This window comes from Oncorhynchus kisutch, linkage group LG19 (assembly GCF_002021735.2).
Source record: "Oncorhynchus kisutch isolate 150728-3 linkage group LG19, Okis_V2, whole genome shotgun sequence".
Classification (NCBI taxonomy): Eukaryota; Metazoa; Chordata; class Actinopteri; order Salmoniformes; family Salmonidae; genus Oncorhynchus; species Oncorhynchus kisutch.
In genome coordinates this window covers 22,107,304-22,127,231 of record NC_034192.2, presented here as the reverse complement: position 1 = coordinate 22,127,231, position 19,928 = coordinate 22,107,304, and the positions used below count along the sequence as shown (strand labels likewise).

General features: G+C 41.5%; 1 protein-coding gene across 1 annotated transcript in view; it reads left to right on the top strand.

The window, feature by feature from the left end:
• LOC109864449 (beta-1,3-glucosyltransferase-like) overlaps positions 1-16,051 on the top strand; it is a 112,204-nt gene extending 96,153 nt beyond the window's left edge. Inside the window, exons 12-15 of the mRNA XM_020452241.2 lie at positions 7,088-7,187; positions 7,674-7,793; positions 13,530-13,674; positions 15,102-16,051. Coding sequence (XP_020307830.1) covers positions 7,088-7,187; positions 7,674-7,793; positions 13,530-13,674; positions 15,102-15,269 — 533 coding nt within the window. The 3' untranslated portion in view covers positions 15,270-16,051. The remainder of the gene's footprint in view (positions 1-7,087; positions 7,188-7,673; positions 7,794-13,529; positions 13,675-15,101) is intronic.
• Positions 16,052-19,928: the final 3,877 nt, after the last annotated feature.

The window sequence follows — 19,928 nt, the reverse complement described above, 5'->3', positions numbered from 1 at the left end:
TCCCTGTGAGAGAATTGATCCCTGTGGCACCCCCATAGAGACTGCCAGAGGTCCGGACAACAGGCCCTCTGATTTGACACACTGAACTCTATCTGAGAAGTAGTTGAGAAGCCAAGGCTATTGAGTCTGCCGATAAGATTCCTGTGATTATCAGGGTAGAACACCTTGGCCAGGTCGATGAAGACTGCTGTCTTTTATAGATGGCGGTTATGATATCGTTTAGGACCTTGAGTGTGGCTGAGGTGCACCCATGATCAGCTCGGAAACCAGATTGCATGTATGTTAACTTGGCTTTTGAATATTTTAGAAAAGCAGGGCAGGATGGACATAGGTCTGAAACAGTTTGGGTCTAGAGTGTCTCCCCCTTTGAAGAGAGGGATGACCTCGGCAGCTTTCCAATCTTTGGGGATCTCAGATGATACGAAAGAAAGGTTGAACAGTCTAGTAATAGGGGTTGCAAGAATTTTGGCGGATAATTTTAGAAAGATAGGGTCCAGATTGTCTAGCCCAGCTGATTTGTAGGGATCCATATTTTTCATAACTTTCAGAACATCAGCTGTCTGGATTTGGGTGAAGGAGAGGCGGGGGTGGGGCTTGGGCAAGAAGCTGCAGGGGATACTGAAATGTTGGCCAGGTTAGGGGTAGCCAGGTGGAAAGCATGGCCAGCCATAGAAAAATGCTTATTGAAATTCTCGATTATTGTGGATTTATCGGTGGTGACAGTGTTTCCTATCCTCAGTGCAGTGGGAAGCTGTGAAGAGGTGCTCTTATTCTCCATGGACTTTACAGTGTCACATAACTTTTTGGAATTGGTGCTACAGGATACTAATTTCCTAACTAATTTCCAAATTTCCTAACTGACTGAGTATATTGGTTCCTGACTTCCCTGGAAAGTTGCATCTATTTGATGCTAATGCAGAACGCCACAGGATGTTTTTGTGCTGGTCAAGGGCAGTCAAGTCTGGGTTGAACCAAGGGCTATATCTGTTCTTAGTTCTACATTTTTTGAATCGGCATGCTTATTTAAGAAGATGCGGAATGCACTTTTAAAGAGCAACCAGGCATCCTCTACTGATGGGATGAGGACAGTATCCTTCCAGGATACCTGGGCCAGGTCTCTTAGAAAGGCCTGCTCGCTGAAGTGTTTTAGGGAGCGTTTGACAGTGATTTGATTGTTTGATTGTTAATGAGAGACTGATGAAGTGTGTGCAGCTTCAACAAGAAACAAATCAGAGCAAAGGCATGACCTTTCATGCAACGTTTTTCAAAACATCATTAGAGTCCCACCATGCAGCTTTAGAATGTATTAAAATATAAACATACAGTGCATTTGGAAAGTATTCAGACCCCTTGACTTTTTCCACATTTTGTTACGTTACAGCCTTATTCTAAAATGTATTCAATAAAACGATGTCATCAATCACAATACCCACATAATGACAAAGCAAAAAAACATTTTTGGGAATTTCTGGAAAATGCATAAAAATTTAAAGACAGAAACACATTATTTACATAAGTATTCAGACCCTTTGCTATGAGACTCGAAATTGAGCTCCGGTGCATCCTGTTTCCATTGATCATCCTTGAGATGTTTCTACAACTTCATTGGACTCCTGTCGTAAAGCAAAAACCAAACCATGAGGTCAAAGGATTTGTCCGTAGAGCGCAGAGACAGGATTGTGTCAAGGCACAGATCTGGGGAAGGGTACCAAAAAAATTCTGCAGCATTGAAGGTCCCCAAGAACACAGTGGTCTCCATCATTCTTAAATGGAAGCAGTTTAGAACCTCCAAGACTCTTCCTAATGCTGGCCGCCCGGCCAAACTGAGCAATCGGGGGAGAAGGACCTTGGTCGGGGAGGTGACCAGAAACCTGATGGTCACTCTGACAGAGCTCCAGAGTTCCTTTGTGGAGATGGGAAAAGTACAACCAGAAGGACAACCATTTCTGCAGCACTCCACCAATCAGGTATTTATGATAGTGGTCAGACGGAAGCCACTTCTCAATTAAAGGTACATGACAGTCTTCTTGGAGTTTGCCATAAGGCACCTAAAGGACTCGCAGACCATGAGAAACAAGATTCTCTCGTCTGATGAAACCAAGATTGAACTCTTTGACCTGAATGCCAAGCGTCATGTCTGGAGGAAACCTGGCACCATCCCTATGGTGAAGCATGGTGGCTGCAGCATCATGCTGTGGGGATGATGGCAGGGAGTAGGAGATTAGTCAGGATCGAGGGATAGGTGGACGGCAAAAACTACAGAGAGATCCTTGATGAAAACCTGCTCCAGAGCCCTCAGGACCTTAGACTGGGGCGAAGGTTCACCTTTCAACAGGACAACGACCTAAAGCACACAGCCAAGACAACGCAGAAGTTGGCGATGAATGTCTTTGAGTGGCCCAGCCAGAGCCCGGACTTGAACCCCATCAAACATGTCTGGAGAGACCTGAAAAGAGCTGTGCAGTGACGCTCCCCATCTAACCTGACAGCTTGTGTGGATCTGCAGAGACGACTGGGAGAAACACCCCAATACAGGTGTGCCAAGCTTGTAGCGTCATACCCAAGAAGACTCGAGGCTGTAATCACTGCCATAGGTGCTTCAACAAAGTACTGAGTATATAGGGTCAGGGCCACAGTGTCTCCCAACCCCCCGTCTCAGCCTCCAGTATCTATGGTGCTGTAGTCTATTTGCCGGGGGGCTAGGGTCAGTCTTATCCGGTGTCCTGTGTGAATTTTAAGTATACTCCTAATTTTCTCTCTCTCCCTTTCTTCCTCCATTCCGGAGGACCTGAGCCCTAGGACCATGCCTCAGGACTACCTGGCCTGATGACTCCTTGCTGTCCCAAGTCCACCTGGTTGTGCTGCTGCTCCAGTTTCAACTCTTCTGCCTGAGGATATGGGGGGGACTGGCCTGCCCTCAGAGCCTGGTTCCTCTCTAGGTTTCTTCCTTGGTTCCTGCCTTTCTAGGGAGTTTTTACTAGCCACCGTGCTTCTACATCTGCATTGCTTGCTGTTTGGGGTTTTAGGCTGGGTTTCTGTATAGCACTTTGTGACATCTACTGATGTGAAAAGGGCTTTATGAATACATTTCATTGATTGATTGGTTGAATACTTATGTAAATATGATATTTCAGCGTTTTTCATTTGTGCAAACATTTCTATAAACCTGTTTTTTCTTTGTCATTATCGGGAATTGTGTGTAGATTGATGAGGCAATAAAATAAATATATATATTTTTTTAGAATAAGGCTTTAATGTAACAAAATGTGGAAAAGTCCAGGGGTCTGAATATTTTCCGAATGCACTGTATAGTCCAACGTTTGTAGCATAAATAACTCTAAATTAAGCGTATAGTTTATTTGTTAACGGGTCAAGACAGAATAGCCGCATGTGCGCATTCCCTCATCGTTTTGGAGAAATATTTATTTTATTCAGCTTTGTTCAATTGTATTCGACATACTATAAAATAATGACACGGAATAATAAGCAAACCTTATCTGCTAAATAAACTGCTAAATAAACTAGTGTAGCATACAGCCATATGGCATAGTCAGATCAGGACCCAACAAAAGGACAACTCTGAGTATGCTATTCTGTTCTTCTGAAATAGACTACACTTTCTTCTTATCATGCTTTAGACCTGTCTAAAATAAATAAAGGCTACATTACATGGATTTATTAGACTTTTAAAAATGTAGATGTTCCAAAGGTCTGCCTCAGTAGCTTGTAGACTATGTGTGGAAGCCAGTAAATGCTAAATGTATTTATGTTAATTAATGTCAGTTATTTTCTTGACAATCACTGGCTGACAAAATGTCATGACTGCCACAGCCTGAGGTAGCCCTATCTGCATTACCAGTAGTGGGGTAGGCTAAATAAATGCAACACAATAGAGATGATTAAAATAATAATGATAAAGGAACCGAAATAGGCTGGATAGAGCATGCCCAGAGCTCATGGTTAAGTGGTAGCAGAGCAAAATTGGAGCTGGAGAGTGGGCCAACACTCCAAACTTTTTAAAATCCTCTCAGCGCTCCAGCCAAATTACGCATGCGCGCCTCCTCGATCTACTCTGCTCACATGCACTGGTGTTGTATAACAAAAATATTATTCTTGTCTCCATTCATTTAAAAGGATGTAGAATTGCATGAAATGTGTTTATAAAAGGATATTTCTTCTTGGATCCCCAAATACGATGATAGATTCATGCAATGCCTTTATTACACTGAACAAAAATATAAACGCAACATGCACTGATTTCGAAGGTTTTACAGTTCATATAAGGTAATCAGTCAATTGATATCAATTCATTAGGCCCTAATCTATAGATTCACATGACTGGGAATACATATATGCATCTGTTGGTCACACATACCTTAAAACAGTAAGTTGGGGCGTGGATCAGAAAAACAGTCAGTATCTATTGTGACCACCATTTGCCTCATGCAGCATGACACATCTCCTTCACATAGAGTTTATCAGTGTGTTAATTGTGGCCTGTGGAATGTTGCCCCACTCCACTTCGATGGTTGTGCAAAGTTGCTGGATATTGGCAGGAACTGGAACACACCGTCGTACACATCGATCCAGAGCATCCCAAACATGCTCAATGGGTGACATGTCTGGTGAGCATGCAGGCCATGGAAGAACTAGGACATTTTCAGCTTCCAGGAATAGTGTACAGATCCTTATGACATGGGGCTGTGCATTATCATGCTGAAACATGAGATGATGGCGGCAGATGAATGGCACGACAATTGGACTCAGGATCTCATCACGGTATCTCTGTGTTTTCAAATTCCCATCGATAAAATGCAATGGTTTTTGTCTGTAGCTTTTGCCTGCCCCACCATAACCCCACTGCCACCATTGAGCACTATATTCACAACGTTGACATCAGCAGACCGCTCACCCACACGACGCCATTTGCCATCTGCCTGGTACAGTTGAAACCGGGATTCATCTGTGAAGAGCACACTTCTCCAGTGTGCCAGTGGCCATCGAAGGTAAGCATTTGCCCACTGAAGTCGGTTAAGACACAAAAATGCAGTCAGTGAGGATGATAAACACACAGATGTGCTTCCCTGAAACGGTTTCTCACAGTTTGTGCAGAATTTATCAGCTTTCCGGGTGGCTGGTCTCAGACGATCCCGCAAGTGAAGAAGCCCGATGTGGAGGTCCTGGGCTGGCTCTGCGATTATGAGGCTGGTTGGGCGTACTTCCAAATTCTCTAAAACGATGTTGGAGGTGGCTTATGGTAGAGCATTGAACATTCAATTATCTGGCATCAGCTCTGGTGGACATTCCTGCAGTCGGCATGCCAATTGCACACTCCCTCAAAACTTGAGACATCTGTGGCGTTGTGTGACAAAACTGCACATTTTAGAGTGGCCTTTTATTGTCCCCAGCACAAGGTGTGTAATGATCATGCCGTTTAATCAGCTTCTTGATACGCCACACCTGTCAGGTTGATGTATTATCTTGGCAAAGGAGAAATGCTCACTAACAGGGATGTGCACAAAATTAGAGAAATAAGCTTTTTCTACGTATGAAAAATGTCTGGGATTGTTTATTTCAGCTCATGAAACATTTGACCAACAATTGACATGTTTCTTTTATATTTTTTGTTCAGTGTACAAAGGAGATCTTTCACCCTACCCTTGTCCTCTGCGGTCTGAGAACACACAACCTTCTGGCCCGCAGCCCTACGCTAAAAAAAATTGCTACGTTGCCATGTAATGCTTGTAAGACAAAGAACAGTTTCTAAAAGTGCATATCTAAGGCTCTGGTCTGTCCTAGGAGTTAGGGTGTTCTCTGCTATCCACTATATGTTTTAATAATTATTGTTGGTGTAGGACAGGGTCACTTGTTTGTTTTTTTCAAGCGTTCAGGGAGGGTCAGGTAAAAAAATATAATTATTGAAGGGAAGGCCATCCATTTTTATTTAAAAGAGATCCAATTTCCTCCAGGTATCCCTCATTAAAAATATTTGTATTACATTTTTTAGAACTCAGGGTCTCAACTTACTGATGAAAGTTAGAATAGTAGAATAGACCAGGTGTAATTTTTCTCATTATGTCAGTCACTGACAGTCACTCAATGAATTTACTGAGAAAAATGTCAGCAAATAATTTTTGGGTGGTAAGTTAGTCTAGCCAGGTATCTAGTAATCATTGGCTGAATACCAACCGAGCATGCAGAGCAGGTGCCCAGGGGCCCCCATTGATTTTGTCAGTCACTCTCACTCCGATTTCATTAACATGACATAAGTTTTGGCAAAATGTGTAGAATTGCAGGAAATTAACTTTAAAACTGCAAAGATGTATCACCACCCCATGGCAATATGTGTAATATTGCAGAAAGCTTTATTTAAAGGACCTACATATCATATTGTTGCATTGTAATTTCAGAAAATGTCAGAATCAGTTAACGCACAGAACCACTCAAATTGATTGGAGTCACAAAAATTTACTGGGCCTGAGACGCACACAAACCGATTGTGACACAATCCTGGTGGGACCTCTACCCAAGAGCAACGGAAGGCACCAATACATCCTGGTTATTCTGGATTATGCCACCAGGTACCCGGAAGCCATTCTCCTGCGCACCATGGCCACCAAGGGAATCGCACATGAGTTAGTCATGCTGTTCTCCCGAGTAGGCATCCCCAATGAGATAAACCGACCGGATCCCCGTTCATGTCAGGAATCATGAAGGATCTATGCAGAGTAATGAAAATAACCCAGTTGCTCACCACTGTCACAGACCGATATTTTTTTATATATTTGCAAAAATGTGTGTAGATAAATGCTTTATTCAACTTATTTTAGAATAAGGCTGTAACTTTAACAAAATGTGGAAAAAGGGAAGGGGTCTGAATACTTTCCGAATGCACTGTATATCCCACAGTCGACCCTAAATTGTGATCGACGTGCACAATTATTAACTTCAATTGTGCATTGATGTCAATGGTTCTAGTTCTAGATCTCAAATTGTAGTTTTAGTTCTCAAATTAAGATTCAGCCCTTTAATGCAATCTTGCGTCATACAGAAAAAGAAACGGTACTTTGTGTGTGTTGTTCTACAGGTCATTGTGGGAAGACGTTTGCCATCTTGGAGAGGTATATCAGCGATGCGGTGCCAAAGACGAGCTGGCTGCTGGTGGTGGATGATGACACACTCATCAGGTAAAGCTGTCAGTATATACACACACACACACACACGTGTACACACACACACACACACGCATGCAGCCACACACACACAAAGATACAGACAGACACTAAGGCCGATGGTGTGTCTGAGTGATAGTTCCTCCAAAATGTGTGTCTTCACTTATGCCAAAACCCCTGATGCAGTGAAAAACTGTCAAATAAAAAAAATGTAAGAACTCTTCAAGACTGCCTTCTGAGGGCACAGTCGGCAAACTGATTATTTTTTATTTAGTGTGGAAGTTAAGTTACCAGATGTAGAGAGCAGTGGAGTCAAAATTTTAAGTGGGGGGTTTTGATGAGGAATATCCTACCTGTTGTACGTGTGTGTGTGTATTGTGTGATGAGAGAGAATATATGTGTGTGTGTGTGTGTGTGCATGCGTGAATGGTGCATGCATGCTCTCGTGTTTGTTTGTACATGCATGTGTACCTGATGAGTGTGAGTGTATGCCCTCCCCAGCCTGCCCAGACTGCAGATGCTGTTGAGCTGTTACAACCCCTCTGAACCGGTGTGTCTAGGGGAGAGGTACGGCTACGGGCTGGGCCAGGGAGGCTACAGCTACATCACCGGAGGAGGGGGGTGAGTCACTTACAGCTTCTACATCCCAAATGGCACCCCATTCCCTACATAGTGCAGTACTTTTGATGGCCCTGGTCAAAAATGCTGTATTAATCCTCTGTAGGGAATAGGGTGCCTTTTGGGACTCAGCTAGCATCTCTGACACAGACATTTTGGATGCAGAATTTTATGTTAATTGAAACAGAACCCATCTTTATAGAGCATTGGTTCTCAACTACGATCCTCGAGGACCCCCAACTAGAGGTTTTCATGATTCCAACAGACCCAAAATTCCGAGACCTGCCCAGGGACCCGAGCGGATCCAAGTCCTAAATTCTTACTTTTGTCTCGGATCTGTGTCAGATCTGATGTAACTGTCACATTTCTCTTGTATGTGCAACTAAAATAGATTTGCCGACTGGGCCTGATTGGACCTGTCCTCTGATAATCTAATATGTCTGATGTGATGAGAACTGCGCAAGCTTGTCTGTGTCAGCTAACTGCAACTCAATAAAATAGCTTATGTATAGCTTATGTCCAACTGAAACTGGTCCCGGCCGCTCACCTCACGTGCGCCTGCTGCTGAGGAGAGAGAGAGTAAGAGGAGCCTTGGCCTATAGGCTACTCTTGATTGTGCAGATGGAGGCCTTTTTTTAATTAGGTAAAATGGAAGTTAGAGTAGAAAGATTATAGTGAAAATAAATTGACAAGGGGAATCGCAACAAAGCATCCTTCACTCATGCTGCCAAACATACCCTCGTAAAACTGACCATCCTACCCATCCTTGACTTCGGTGTCATTTACAAAATAGCCTCCAACACTCTACTCAACAAACTGGATGCAGTCTATCACAGTGCCATCCGTTTTGTCACCAAAGCCCCATATACTACCCACAACTGCGACCTGTATGCCCTCGTTGGCTGGCCCTCGCTTCATACTCGTCGCCAAACCCAATGGCTCCAGGTCATCTACAAGTCTCTGCTAGGTAAAGCCCCACCTTATTTCAGCTCACTAGTCACCATAGCAGCATCCGTAGCACGCGCTCCAGCAGGTATAGAGTGGGGCAAATAAGTATTTAGTCAGCCACCAATTGTGCAAGTTCTCCCACTTAAAAAGATGAGTGAGGCCTGTAATTTTCATCATAGGTACACTTCAACTATGACAGACAAAATGAGAAACAAAATCCAGAAAATCACATTGTAGGATTTTTTATGAAATTATTTGCAAATTATGGTGGAAAATAAGTATTTGGTCAATAACAAAAGTTTATCTCAATACTTTGTTATATACCCTTTGTTGGCAATGAGGTCAAACGTTTTCTGTAAGTCTTCACAAGTACTTATTTTCCACCATAATTTGCAAATAAATTCATTAAAAATCCTACAATGTGATTTTCTGGAGAGAAAAATATCAAATTTTGTCTGTCATAGTTGAAGTGTACCTATGATGAAAATTACAGGCCTCTCTCAACTTTTTAAGTGGTGAGAACTTGCACAATTGGTGGCCCCACTGTATCTCACTGGTCACCCCCAAAGCCAATTCTTCCTTTGGCCGCCTTTCATTCCAGTTCTCTGCTTCCAATGACTGGAACGAACTGGAAAAATTCCTGAAGCTGGAGACTCTCCCAGAATCTCCCTCACTAGCTTTAAGCACCAGCTTAAAGGTCCACCCGGAAATGAGTTACCTCTGGTTTGTTTAGCCATTGAGTTCTGGGATAAATGCCGAAAATAAGGTCTAAGGTTAACACAGGCTTGGGAAATCTTATACAGGGCATTCGGAAAGTACTCAGACCTCTTGACATATTTTGTTACGTTACAGCCTTATTCTAAAATGGATTACATTTAAAAAAATCCTCATCAACATATACACAATACCCCATAACAAAGCAAAAAATGTTTTGTAGATAAAAAAAAAAATCAAATTTAGAAGTATTCAGACCCTTTGCTATTTCGAGCACAGGTGCGTCTTGTTTCCATTGATCATCAGATGTTTCGACAACTTGATTGGAGTCCACCTGTGGTAAATTCAATTGATTGGACATGATTTGGAAACGCACATAGGTCCCACAGTTGACAGTACATGTCAGAGCAAAAACCAAGTCATGTTTAGTGCCCTGGGGAAGAATACTAAACATTTCTGCAGCATGGAAGGTTCCCCAAGAACGCCGTGGCCTACATCATTCTTAAATGGAAAAAGTTTGGACTCTTCCTGGGGCGGCAGGTAGCCAGCCTAGTGGTTAGAGCATTGGGCCAGTAACCGAAAGGTTGCTAGATCGAATCCCCGAGCTGAAAAGGTAAAAATATGTTGTTCTGCCCCTGAAAAAGGCAGTTAACCCACTGTTCCTAGGCCGTCACTGTAAATAAGAATGTGTTCTTAACTGACTTGCCGAGTTAAATAAAAAAAAGTTGAACAGTGTTTCCTTCAACACATTGGTGTGGGTGTTAAGAAGTGCTGTTTGGCGATTCATGTTTTAGAGGACGCATGACTCGACCTTCGCCTCCCGAGCCCGTTGGGGAGTTGCAGCGAGGAGACAAGATCACAATTGGGGAGAAAAAGGGGCAAAAAAATAGCCTCCTTCTATATGCCAATATCTGTATAGCAGTAGTAGCCTATTTCACAAAGATAAAGAAATGCATGTTGGAAACATGGCCCTGGCATATCTCTATCTTTCTCTGTCTCTAGGGCTAAGCTTCTCTTCCTTCATATTTGAACATTTTTATATCATACAGTATACCTATAGGCCTATATGCTTGCAATGCCTTGATGCATTTCCGCTCAAATCTCTTACAGCTGAAACGTGAGGTGGACAATTATTGTTTTAGGAAAGTAAAAAACAATAAAACGATAGGCTATAAAGTTTTTAGTATGCTACACATCGAAACACAACAAATCTTTATTTTTATAGACTGTTTTTAAGCACACAACTGTCGATCATTTGGCCAATATTGCTTGTTTATTGATGGCTCTGGCATTCGAAGGTCTCTTTTTTGATTTCTACTCTCGGATCTGAACGGGTCTCTCTGTCCTCGGGTCCATTTCGTAACGGGTCTCCATTTATTTTTTTAAATTAATTTACGCATATCGGGTCGAGTGGGAAAGCCACGGATCCATTTCGGAACGGGTCCAACTTTTTGGACCCATGAAGACCTCTACCCCAACAGTGCATGTTTTTATTGTATCCCCAGACAAGCACACCTGGTTCAACTTGTCAATTAATCATCGAGCCTTCAATGAGTTTGTCCATGGCTACAACAAAAATGTGTGCTTTTGGTGGTACTCGAGGACCGGAGTTGGGAACCACTGTTTTAGAGGAAGTGTAGTAGTGGTGGGGTTGGTGTTGAACTGTGTATAAACTGCAGGAGGAACTATATTTAGAACAAATCCATTAGCAATCTCTCAAACACCCGTGTTTGCAGTTTTCTCTACAGATACTTATCTTCAATTACTTGTATTTTTTCTGAATGGCCTGTGCCTTGTTTCTCTGTAATGAGTTTCTGGTGTAATTTTGCATTCTCACTTCAAATCATTGCCATGGATTTGACTGGATTATTAGATCAAAATATAACAACAATATAATATAAGGCCGACATAAATGTGGTCAAATTGGCCAATTGCAACCACGATTGGCCACCTAGATCATCTCGTTAAACCATCAATACGCGCTAAAATCACCCTACAGCTGATATCAGTTGCAACCATCATCCGCCACCAACTTACCATTTCCATAAAGGGTCCGCATACTAGGTTTGCTGTTTGTCCCTCAAGACACCGTTGCCAGTACACTTCCTCAAAATAGTCTGAATTTGCCAATGTCTTAGTTGCGCAATTTTACATCTAACTAAGATGTTTGGGGCAGTATTTCTCAAGTGAAATTTGCATGAAAACAAGTCGTCTCTCGCTGAATGACAAACACTTAATTGAAGAATCCTAACTGTTGACCGATCACAGACGAAGGGGCGTAGACTTTGGCTACCAAAGTTCAGCTTGCCTCAAGAAAAATAATTGTGTCCACGAACAGCCCCAAAAAAACCTTGGCGAAGACCAATATGAACAAAAACGTTTGTCATAAATTTTGTCATAATGTATGCACCGTTTCGGATGGGAAGCCTGGTTTCCGGATGTCTCTTTTATCTTTAATGCAACCAACATTTTTCAAGATGATTTTGCCCTCTGGTGGGTAGCATCATCGGAACTTGCAATTTTTAAGGGTGATTTATCGATTTGACAATCATTCTGTACAACTGAAATAAAGTATTTAATGTCCTTGTTTACCACGGAAAATCTACTATGGCAATGTAGCCTACCCTTTCCAATTTATGTAAACCATTAATGATTTTACTTGTCTGAATCGAAAATGCCCATTTCTTATCAAGAGTGGAAAAGGAAATATTCCTGAGCTGTAGGCTACACATTTGATATTTGAAACAAAATTGCGATTGTGTCGTATTTTGAATCAAATAATATTGTATTCTTATATTGTGAGGATAGTGGAGATTATTTATTTTAAGCTATTTGTAGAACAACTTGATAAAACTCAATAGTGAACCTTTATAATTTCATAAAGGGCTACTATACAAAATAGTCATTATTGTAGTCTACTTTATTGAAGAAACAATGTCTGAATTGGAAGGAAATGTGGTAGGATGAGTAATTTGTTATTATTTGGAAGTCGTTATCCAAAGAAACAGATGCCAAGTGTTTCATTTTATGATATTTATATTGTCTATCACACACATTGCTGCAATCAATATCACTTTCATTTACAATCTGGTCGGCTAATTAATTAACAATTGGATTTCAAAAACGTTATTTTCGCAAAGTTATAATCGTCGTAATGACATTTCCAGTCTGATCATTTTATTTCAGTTGTAATATGTCACATTCTTCCGTTCATCTTTTTCATATTGCGATGTCCTTGTTCCTAATAGGATGATTTTTCATTGGGGCGGGAAGTGAAGGCAGACTGACCATTTCCCATGTAATTTTCACTGTCTAGTATCAAGCTGGTTTGACACCATAACAGCGTCAGATCAGCAGGTCTAGTAGTTTATTGCAGAGTTTTTTTTCAATGCAACCAGAGTTGTTTTAGCTCGGAGCTCCTTGTAGTCTCCCGTTTAGTAGCGTGTTAAGAAATCCAGTGGCAACTTGCAGGTAACCCGCAGGTTCCGCATCTTCGTTGCAATCAGGCCATTCATTCTTATTTGTGGGATGTGTGTGTACAGTACATGTGAAATTAACCAGACTGCTCTGCTAAGGGTCGCTCTTTACTGGACATTTTTTAACACAAACTTTTAAAGTCCTACTCCAGTCTATTTTTAATCTCATTTATCACCTGATTTACTCAGTAGGTGGTCCAGGTGTCCTCTGACATGGCAAAAATGGGGGGTGGGGGTCTCTCTTCTGTTCTCTATTGCTCCTCTATTGTTCCTCAAGCAAGGGGGGAGCCGATGACAGAGGGCACCATCAGATCAATTCCTTTAATGGCCTACTCCAACTCCACTATTTTGCTCAAAACATATTTGTTTACCCTTAACTGTGTGTACATTGCTGTATTCATACGTGGGATAAGGTTCAAGGTTCAATCCACCTTGTTTTCTCTGAACTGTGTTGGTCAGAGTAGTAATGTTGACGTGTGCCGTTAATAATAATAATAATAATGTATTGGATTGTCCACTTAGGTGCTTAACCATTTTCTGTGCCAGAACACTCACCAAGCTAATGTGTGTTGGGGTGTGTGTGTGTGTTGTGTCCTGTCAGGATGGTGTTCAGTAGGGCCGCGGTGGTGAGGCTCCTGGCCAGTGACTGCAAGTGTTACCGTGATGACGCCCCTGATGACATGGTGCTGGGGATGTGTCTCAACGCTCTGGGGCTCCCTGTCACACATAGCTCCCTCTTCCACCAGGTAAAACACTGACCTTACCCATTACCCTTATGTCAGGAACCCACAGTTTTATTTTATTGACACTACTCATTCTTCATACTATTTTCATGATCGTTATTGTCGTACACGAAAAATGGGAGCTCCAGGGTCGCTCGGTGTCGCAAGGACAACAATAGCTGATTTACTGCACTTGTGATCTCCCGACAACACCAAATTGTCCCAAACAAAAGTCTAGCATGTCAGAATGTTCTGTCATTGCTCTGTACTGTTCGTACTGTCTGAACACTGCTACGAAGAAGATTCCACGCCAATAGGAACGCTGCATACTGGCATGCACTGTAGAAAATATGAAGCAGTTGGTTCATCTTTATACACAAGATGTTATCTAAGATGTTCTATACCCAAATGACAAGTATTATGGAGTGAAAATATCCAAATCAAATTTTGTTAACCACATTGAAGGCATGCTCGACCACAGATTATGGCATATTTGACAAATAAGCACTTTCTGCTATCTGCTATTTTTTCTGACAAATTCAAATCAAAGCAGATAGAACTTAATTTATACAAGTGAGAACATATATGTACAAATGTATTAATACATGTATGAACATATGTATTAGCTGTTATGTCGTACATCCACTGCACGACATAACGTTTGGATGATCAAAAACGCACCGAGGGAGACAGCCATTACCTTATACCTTTTTTGATCCATTACCCTTACCTCATACCAACTACCCTAACCCATTACCTTTATCTAATAAGTTACTTAATACTGTTTACCCATTATTCTAACCTGATAATACCAACATTTCACAGTTCAACATTGATTGTTGTAGCAAGGCCTTGGTAACGAAGATACTAGTCTTTGAAATTCTCTGTGATTTAATAGCCCTGTTTATGAAATTCTCTCTGATTGTACCAGTGTATTTAATAGCCCTGTTTATGAGTAGTACGGCAGTCTGGAGTGCTGTGTCCGGTGGCTTCACTACATTCCTACAGGAAATATTGTACTTTTTACTCAATACATTTTCCCTGACAACCCAAAGTACCCGTTACATTTTGAGTGCTTAGCAGAACAGGAAAATTGTGAAATTCACGCACTTATCAAGAGAACACATGGTGAAATGATTTATACTTTTACTTTTATTTTTTATGCTTAAGTATATTTACAACAAAATACTTTTAGACTTTTAATCAAGTAGTATTTATTGGGTGACTTTCACTTTTACTTGAGTAACTTTCTATTAAGTTATCTATATTTTTACTCAAGTATGACAATTGTGTACTTTTTACACCACTGGTAAGCAGTCTATGGACAAAATAAAAGAGCAATCCATGCTTTGGTTTTGTCTCCAAATGCAAACTTTTTAGCATTTGTGACACAACCAATGCAAGTCAATAACCTCGATATTAGCTTTTAAATAATTGTTCTGTCCCTCCAGGCACGACCTGAAGACTACTCCAGAGACTTCCTAGCCCACCAGGTGCCCATCTCTTTCCACAAACACTGGAACATCGACCCCGTCGCCGTCTTCAACAGGTGGCTAAAGGATGAGTCGGTGTCAACACGCCCACACGGACTAAACAAGAGCACCAAGGAAGAGTTATAGTCACTCAGACACACTGTGTGTGTGTGTGTGTGTGTGTGTGTGTGTGTGTGTGTGTGTGTGTGTGTGTGTGTGTAGTCATGGACAAACATATTGTCAGCATGTTTCCTCCATCGGTGTAAATGTTTTCTATATTGTGAATCTTGCGGAGATATCATTTGGAAGGTTCATGCAAGCCTGTCCCTGACTGTGTATATGGGAACTTATTCATGACTGAGGCCAGGATTCAATCCAAGGCGCGTTAGAGCAGCACAATATAATGGACATTCGAAGGTAAATGATGCTTGAGTCGACATGCTAGCATTGACCATGAATGCGATCTCGGCGAACGCCGGGGAAAACATCTTTGGAAGACCTATTGTCGGCTGTCTAACGCTCAGCTATACGTATTGAATCCCGGCCACAGTTTCAATTGATTTGCATGTTGAGGTTGTCATTGTGTGTTCAGATCTTGTCTGTGTATATTTATACGATATAATCTATTCCTTGCCAAGTTGAACAATGAAACAGTTTTTTTTTTCTCAAGGACATATCTCAACATTATTACTACATGCTGTACAATGTGTACTATTTTGATATCAACGTGTTATTACTTAAAAATATATGTTTGCGCTGTCTTATTGGAGTTTTATTTCTGGCATTTGGTTTCAGGATTAATTAATGACTATTAATTGTGAATGTAAATAATAGGTGCTATGAAAACGTGTGTGTGTTTTCATTGCCCCTATTATCACACACACCAAATACTGTTGAATGCAATTTCAAATAGAAGCTATGAGAAATGACTCAAGATGTTTGGTTTATTATTGCTTTGATATGATACCTGTGAAAGCAAAGGGCCTTGCACTGTGCTTGGGGGGACACCCATATTCCCCTCATGACACACTAACTTTCCTCACATTACTTCATAACTTCATGAGTGATCGATTTGAACTTGTGTAACTTTATTTATGGAATACTTATCACAGGCCCAGCATGGGGAAAGGGTGTGAATAATACAACTAGGCTGACATGTTAAAAATAACCCTTTACATCAGGGGTGTCAAACTCCTTCCATGGAGGGCCTAGTGTCTGCAGATGTTTGTTTTTTTCCTTTCAATTAAGCCCTAGACAACCAGATGTGGGGAGTTCCTTACTATTTGATGACCTTAATTCATCAATCAAGTGCAAAGGAGGAGCAGAAACCCGTAGACACTCGGCCCTCCATAGAATGAGTTTAACACCTGTGCATTATACAATGTAAAGTCATGATTGAGTCATTCACCAAGAATAGAGCGTCCTCTTCGGTCTTCTGTTTCCCTATTTATCAGAGTAGTCTGGGATACTTATGAATAAATTAACGTGGTGAAACTCGCTAAATGCACTTTAATTAATTATATCCTCTTTTAGTTGCATTCTGTTGGACAGTTTTACTAAAGCAGCTTGAAGGGATAGTTTTCTCATTACTTTAAATTCATTATACCTTGTCATAGTCGGGCTCTAATCAATCAGTGTCGTGGAAGTTCAGTGTTACAGCGTTAGGTAACGTTCCCGTGTTAGCAGAGACTATATGTCGGCTCAATTGCCAAAGCAGCAGCTACTCTTCCTGGGGTCGAGCAACATGAAGGCAGTTTATACCATTTTAAAAACATTAAAATACATTCACAGATTTCACAACACACTATGTGCCCTCAGGACCCTACTCCACCACTACCAAATATCTACAGTACTAAATCCATGTGTATGTATAGTGCGTATGTTATCGTATGTGTGTGTGCGTGAGTGTGTGTTGGTGCCAATGTTTGTGTTGCTTCACAGTCCCCGCTGTTCCATAAGGTGTTTTTTTTATCTGTTTTTTAAATCAAATTTTACTGCTTGTGTCAGTTACTTGATTTGGAATAGAGTTCCATGTAGTCCCGGCTCTATGTACAGTAGTACTGTGTGCCTCCCATAGTCTGTTCTGGACTTGGGGACTGTGAAGAGAACTCTTGTGGCATGTCATGTGTGGCATGTCATGTGGGGTATGCATGGGTGTCCGAGCTGTGTGCCAGTAGTTTAGACACACAGCTCAGTGCATTCAACATGTCAATACCTCTCATAAATAAAAGTTGTGATGAAGTCAATCTCTCCTCTACTTTCAGACAGGAGAGATTGACATGCATATTATTAATATTAGCTCTCTGTGTACATCCAAGAGCCAAACGTGCTGCCCTGTTCTGAGCCAATTACACTTTTCCAAAGTCCTTTTTTGTGGCACCTGTCCACACGACTGAACAGTAGTCAATGTGCAACAAACAAAACTAGGGCCTGTAGGCCCTGCCTTGTTGATAGTGTTGTTAAGAAGGCAGAGCATCACTTTACTCAATTTCCACATTATTTATTACAAGGTTTAGTTGAGGTTTTGGGTTTAGTGAGTGTTATGTTCCAAATACAATGCTTTTAGTTTTAGAAATATTTAGGGCTAACTTGTGCCTTACACCCACTCTGAAACTAACTGCAGCTCTTTGTTGAGTGTTGCAGTCATTTCAGTCACTATAGTAGCTGCCGTGTAATAGTGTTGAGTTATTCACGTACATGGACACTCTGGCTTTACTCAAAGTCAGTGGCATGTCGTTAGTAAAAATTGAAAAAAGCAAGGGGTGCTGCCCTGGGGAATTCCTGATTCTACCTGGATTATATTTGAAAGGCTTCCATTAAAGAACACCCTCTGTGTTCTGTTAGACAAGTAACTCTTTATCCACATTATAGCAGGGGGTGTAAAGCCATAACACATATGTTTTTCCAGCAGCAGACTATGATCGATTATGTCAAAAGCTGCACTGAAGTCTAACAAGACATCCCCCACAATCATTTTATCATCAATTTCTCTCAGCCAATCATCAGTCATTTGTGTAAGTACTGTGCATGTTGAGCGTCCTTCTTATTTCACCTTTATTTAACCAGGTAGGCTATTTGAAAACAAGTTCTCATTTACAACTGCGACCTGGCCAAGATAAAGCAAAGCAGTGCAAACAACAACACAGAGTTACACATGGAATAAACAAACATACAGTCAATAATACAATAGAAAAAGTCTATATACAGTGTGTGCAAATGAGGTAGGATAAGGGAGGTAAGGCAATAAATAGGCCATAGTGGCAAAATAAGAACAATATAGCAATTAAACACTGGAGTGATAGATGTGTAGAAAATGAGTGTGCAAGTAGAGTTATGGGCTATGTACAGGTGTAGTGATCTGTGAGCTGCTCTTACTGCTGGTGCTTGAAGTTAGCGAAGGAGATTTGAGGCTCCATCTTCAGTGATTTTTGCAGTTCGTTCCAGACATTGGCAGCAGAGAACTGGTAGGAGAGGCTGCCAAAGGAGGCATTGGCTTTGGGGGTGACCAGTGAAAAATACCTGCTGGAGCGCGTGCTATGGGTGGGTGCTGCTATGGTGAGCAGTGAGCTGAGATAAGGCGGGGCTTTACCTAGCAGAGACTTATCGATGACCTGGAGTCAGTGGGTTTGGCATGACTATGAAGCGAAGGCCAGCCAATGAGCGCATACAGGTCGCAGTGGTGGGTTGTATATAGGGCTTTGGTGACAAAACGGAAGGCACTGTGATAGACTGCATCCAGTTTATTGAGTAGAGTGTTGGAGGCTATTTTGTAAATGACATTGCCGAAGTCAAGGATGGGTAGGATGGTCAGTTTTACGAGGGTATGTTTGGCACCATGAGTGAAGGATGCTTTGTTGCGAAATATGAAGCCGATTCTAGATTTAATTGCTTTATGTGCTTTATAAATGCTTTATGTGAGTCTGGAAGGAGAGTTTACAGTCTAACCAGACACCTAGGTATTTGTAGTTGTCCACATATTCTAAGTCAGAAGCGTCCAGAGTAGTGATGCTAGTTGGGCAGGCGGGTGCAGGCAGCGAACGGTTGAAAAGCATGCATTTAGTTTTACTAACGCTTCATTGAATCAGATGGCTCATTCATCACAAAGCACACTGATATTGCAAACTACTTTAATGACTTTTTCATTGGCAAAATAAGACAATTTAGGGATTACGTGCCAGCAACAAACGCTGACACTACACATCCAAGTATAACGGACCAAATAATGAAAGACAAGAAATGAAGAGGTGAAAAAATTGTTGTCTATCAACAATGACAAGCCACTGGGGGTCAGACAATCTGGATGGAAAATTACGGTGGATAATAGCAGACAATATTGCCACTCCTATTTGCCACATCTTCAATTTATGCCTACTAGAGAGTGTTTCCCCTCAGGCCTGGAGGGAAGCTAAAGTCATTCCGCTATCTAAGAATAGTAAAGCCCACTTTACTGGCTCAAATAGCCGACCAATCAGCCTGTTACAACCCTTAGTAAGCTTCTGGAAAAAATTGTGTTTGACCAGCTACAATGCTATTTCACAGAATTTCAGCATGCTTAAATAGGAATGCCTTATTAAAAAAATGTAGAACAGGAACAGATATAGCCAGACCTGACTGCCCTTGACCAGCACAAAAACATCTTGTGGCATACTGCATTAGCATCGAATAGCCCCTGCGATATGCAACTTTTCAGGGCGGTTAGGAAGGCTAAGGCTAGCTTTTTCAAACAGAAATATGCATCCTGTAGCACAAACTCCAAAAAAGTTCTGGGACAATGTCCATGGAGAATAAGAGCACCTCCTCCCAGCT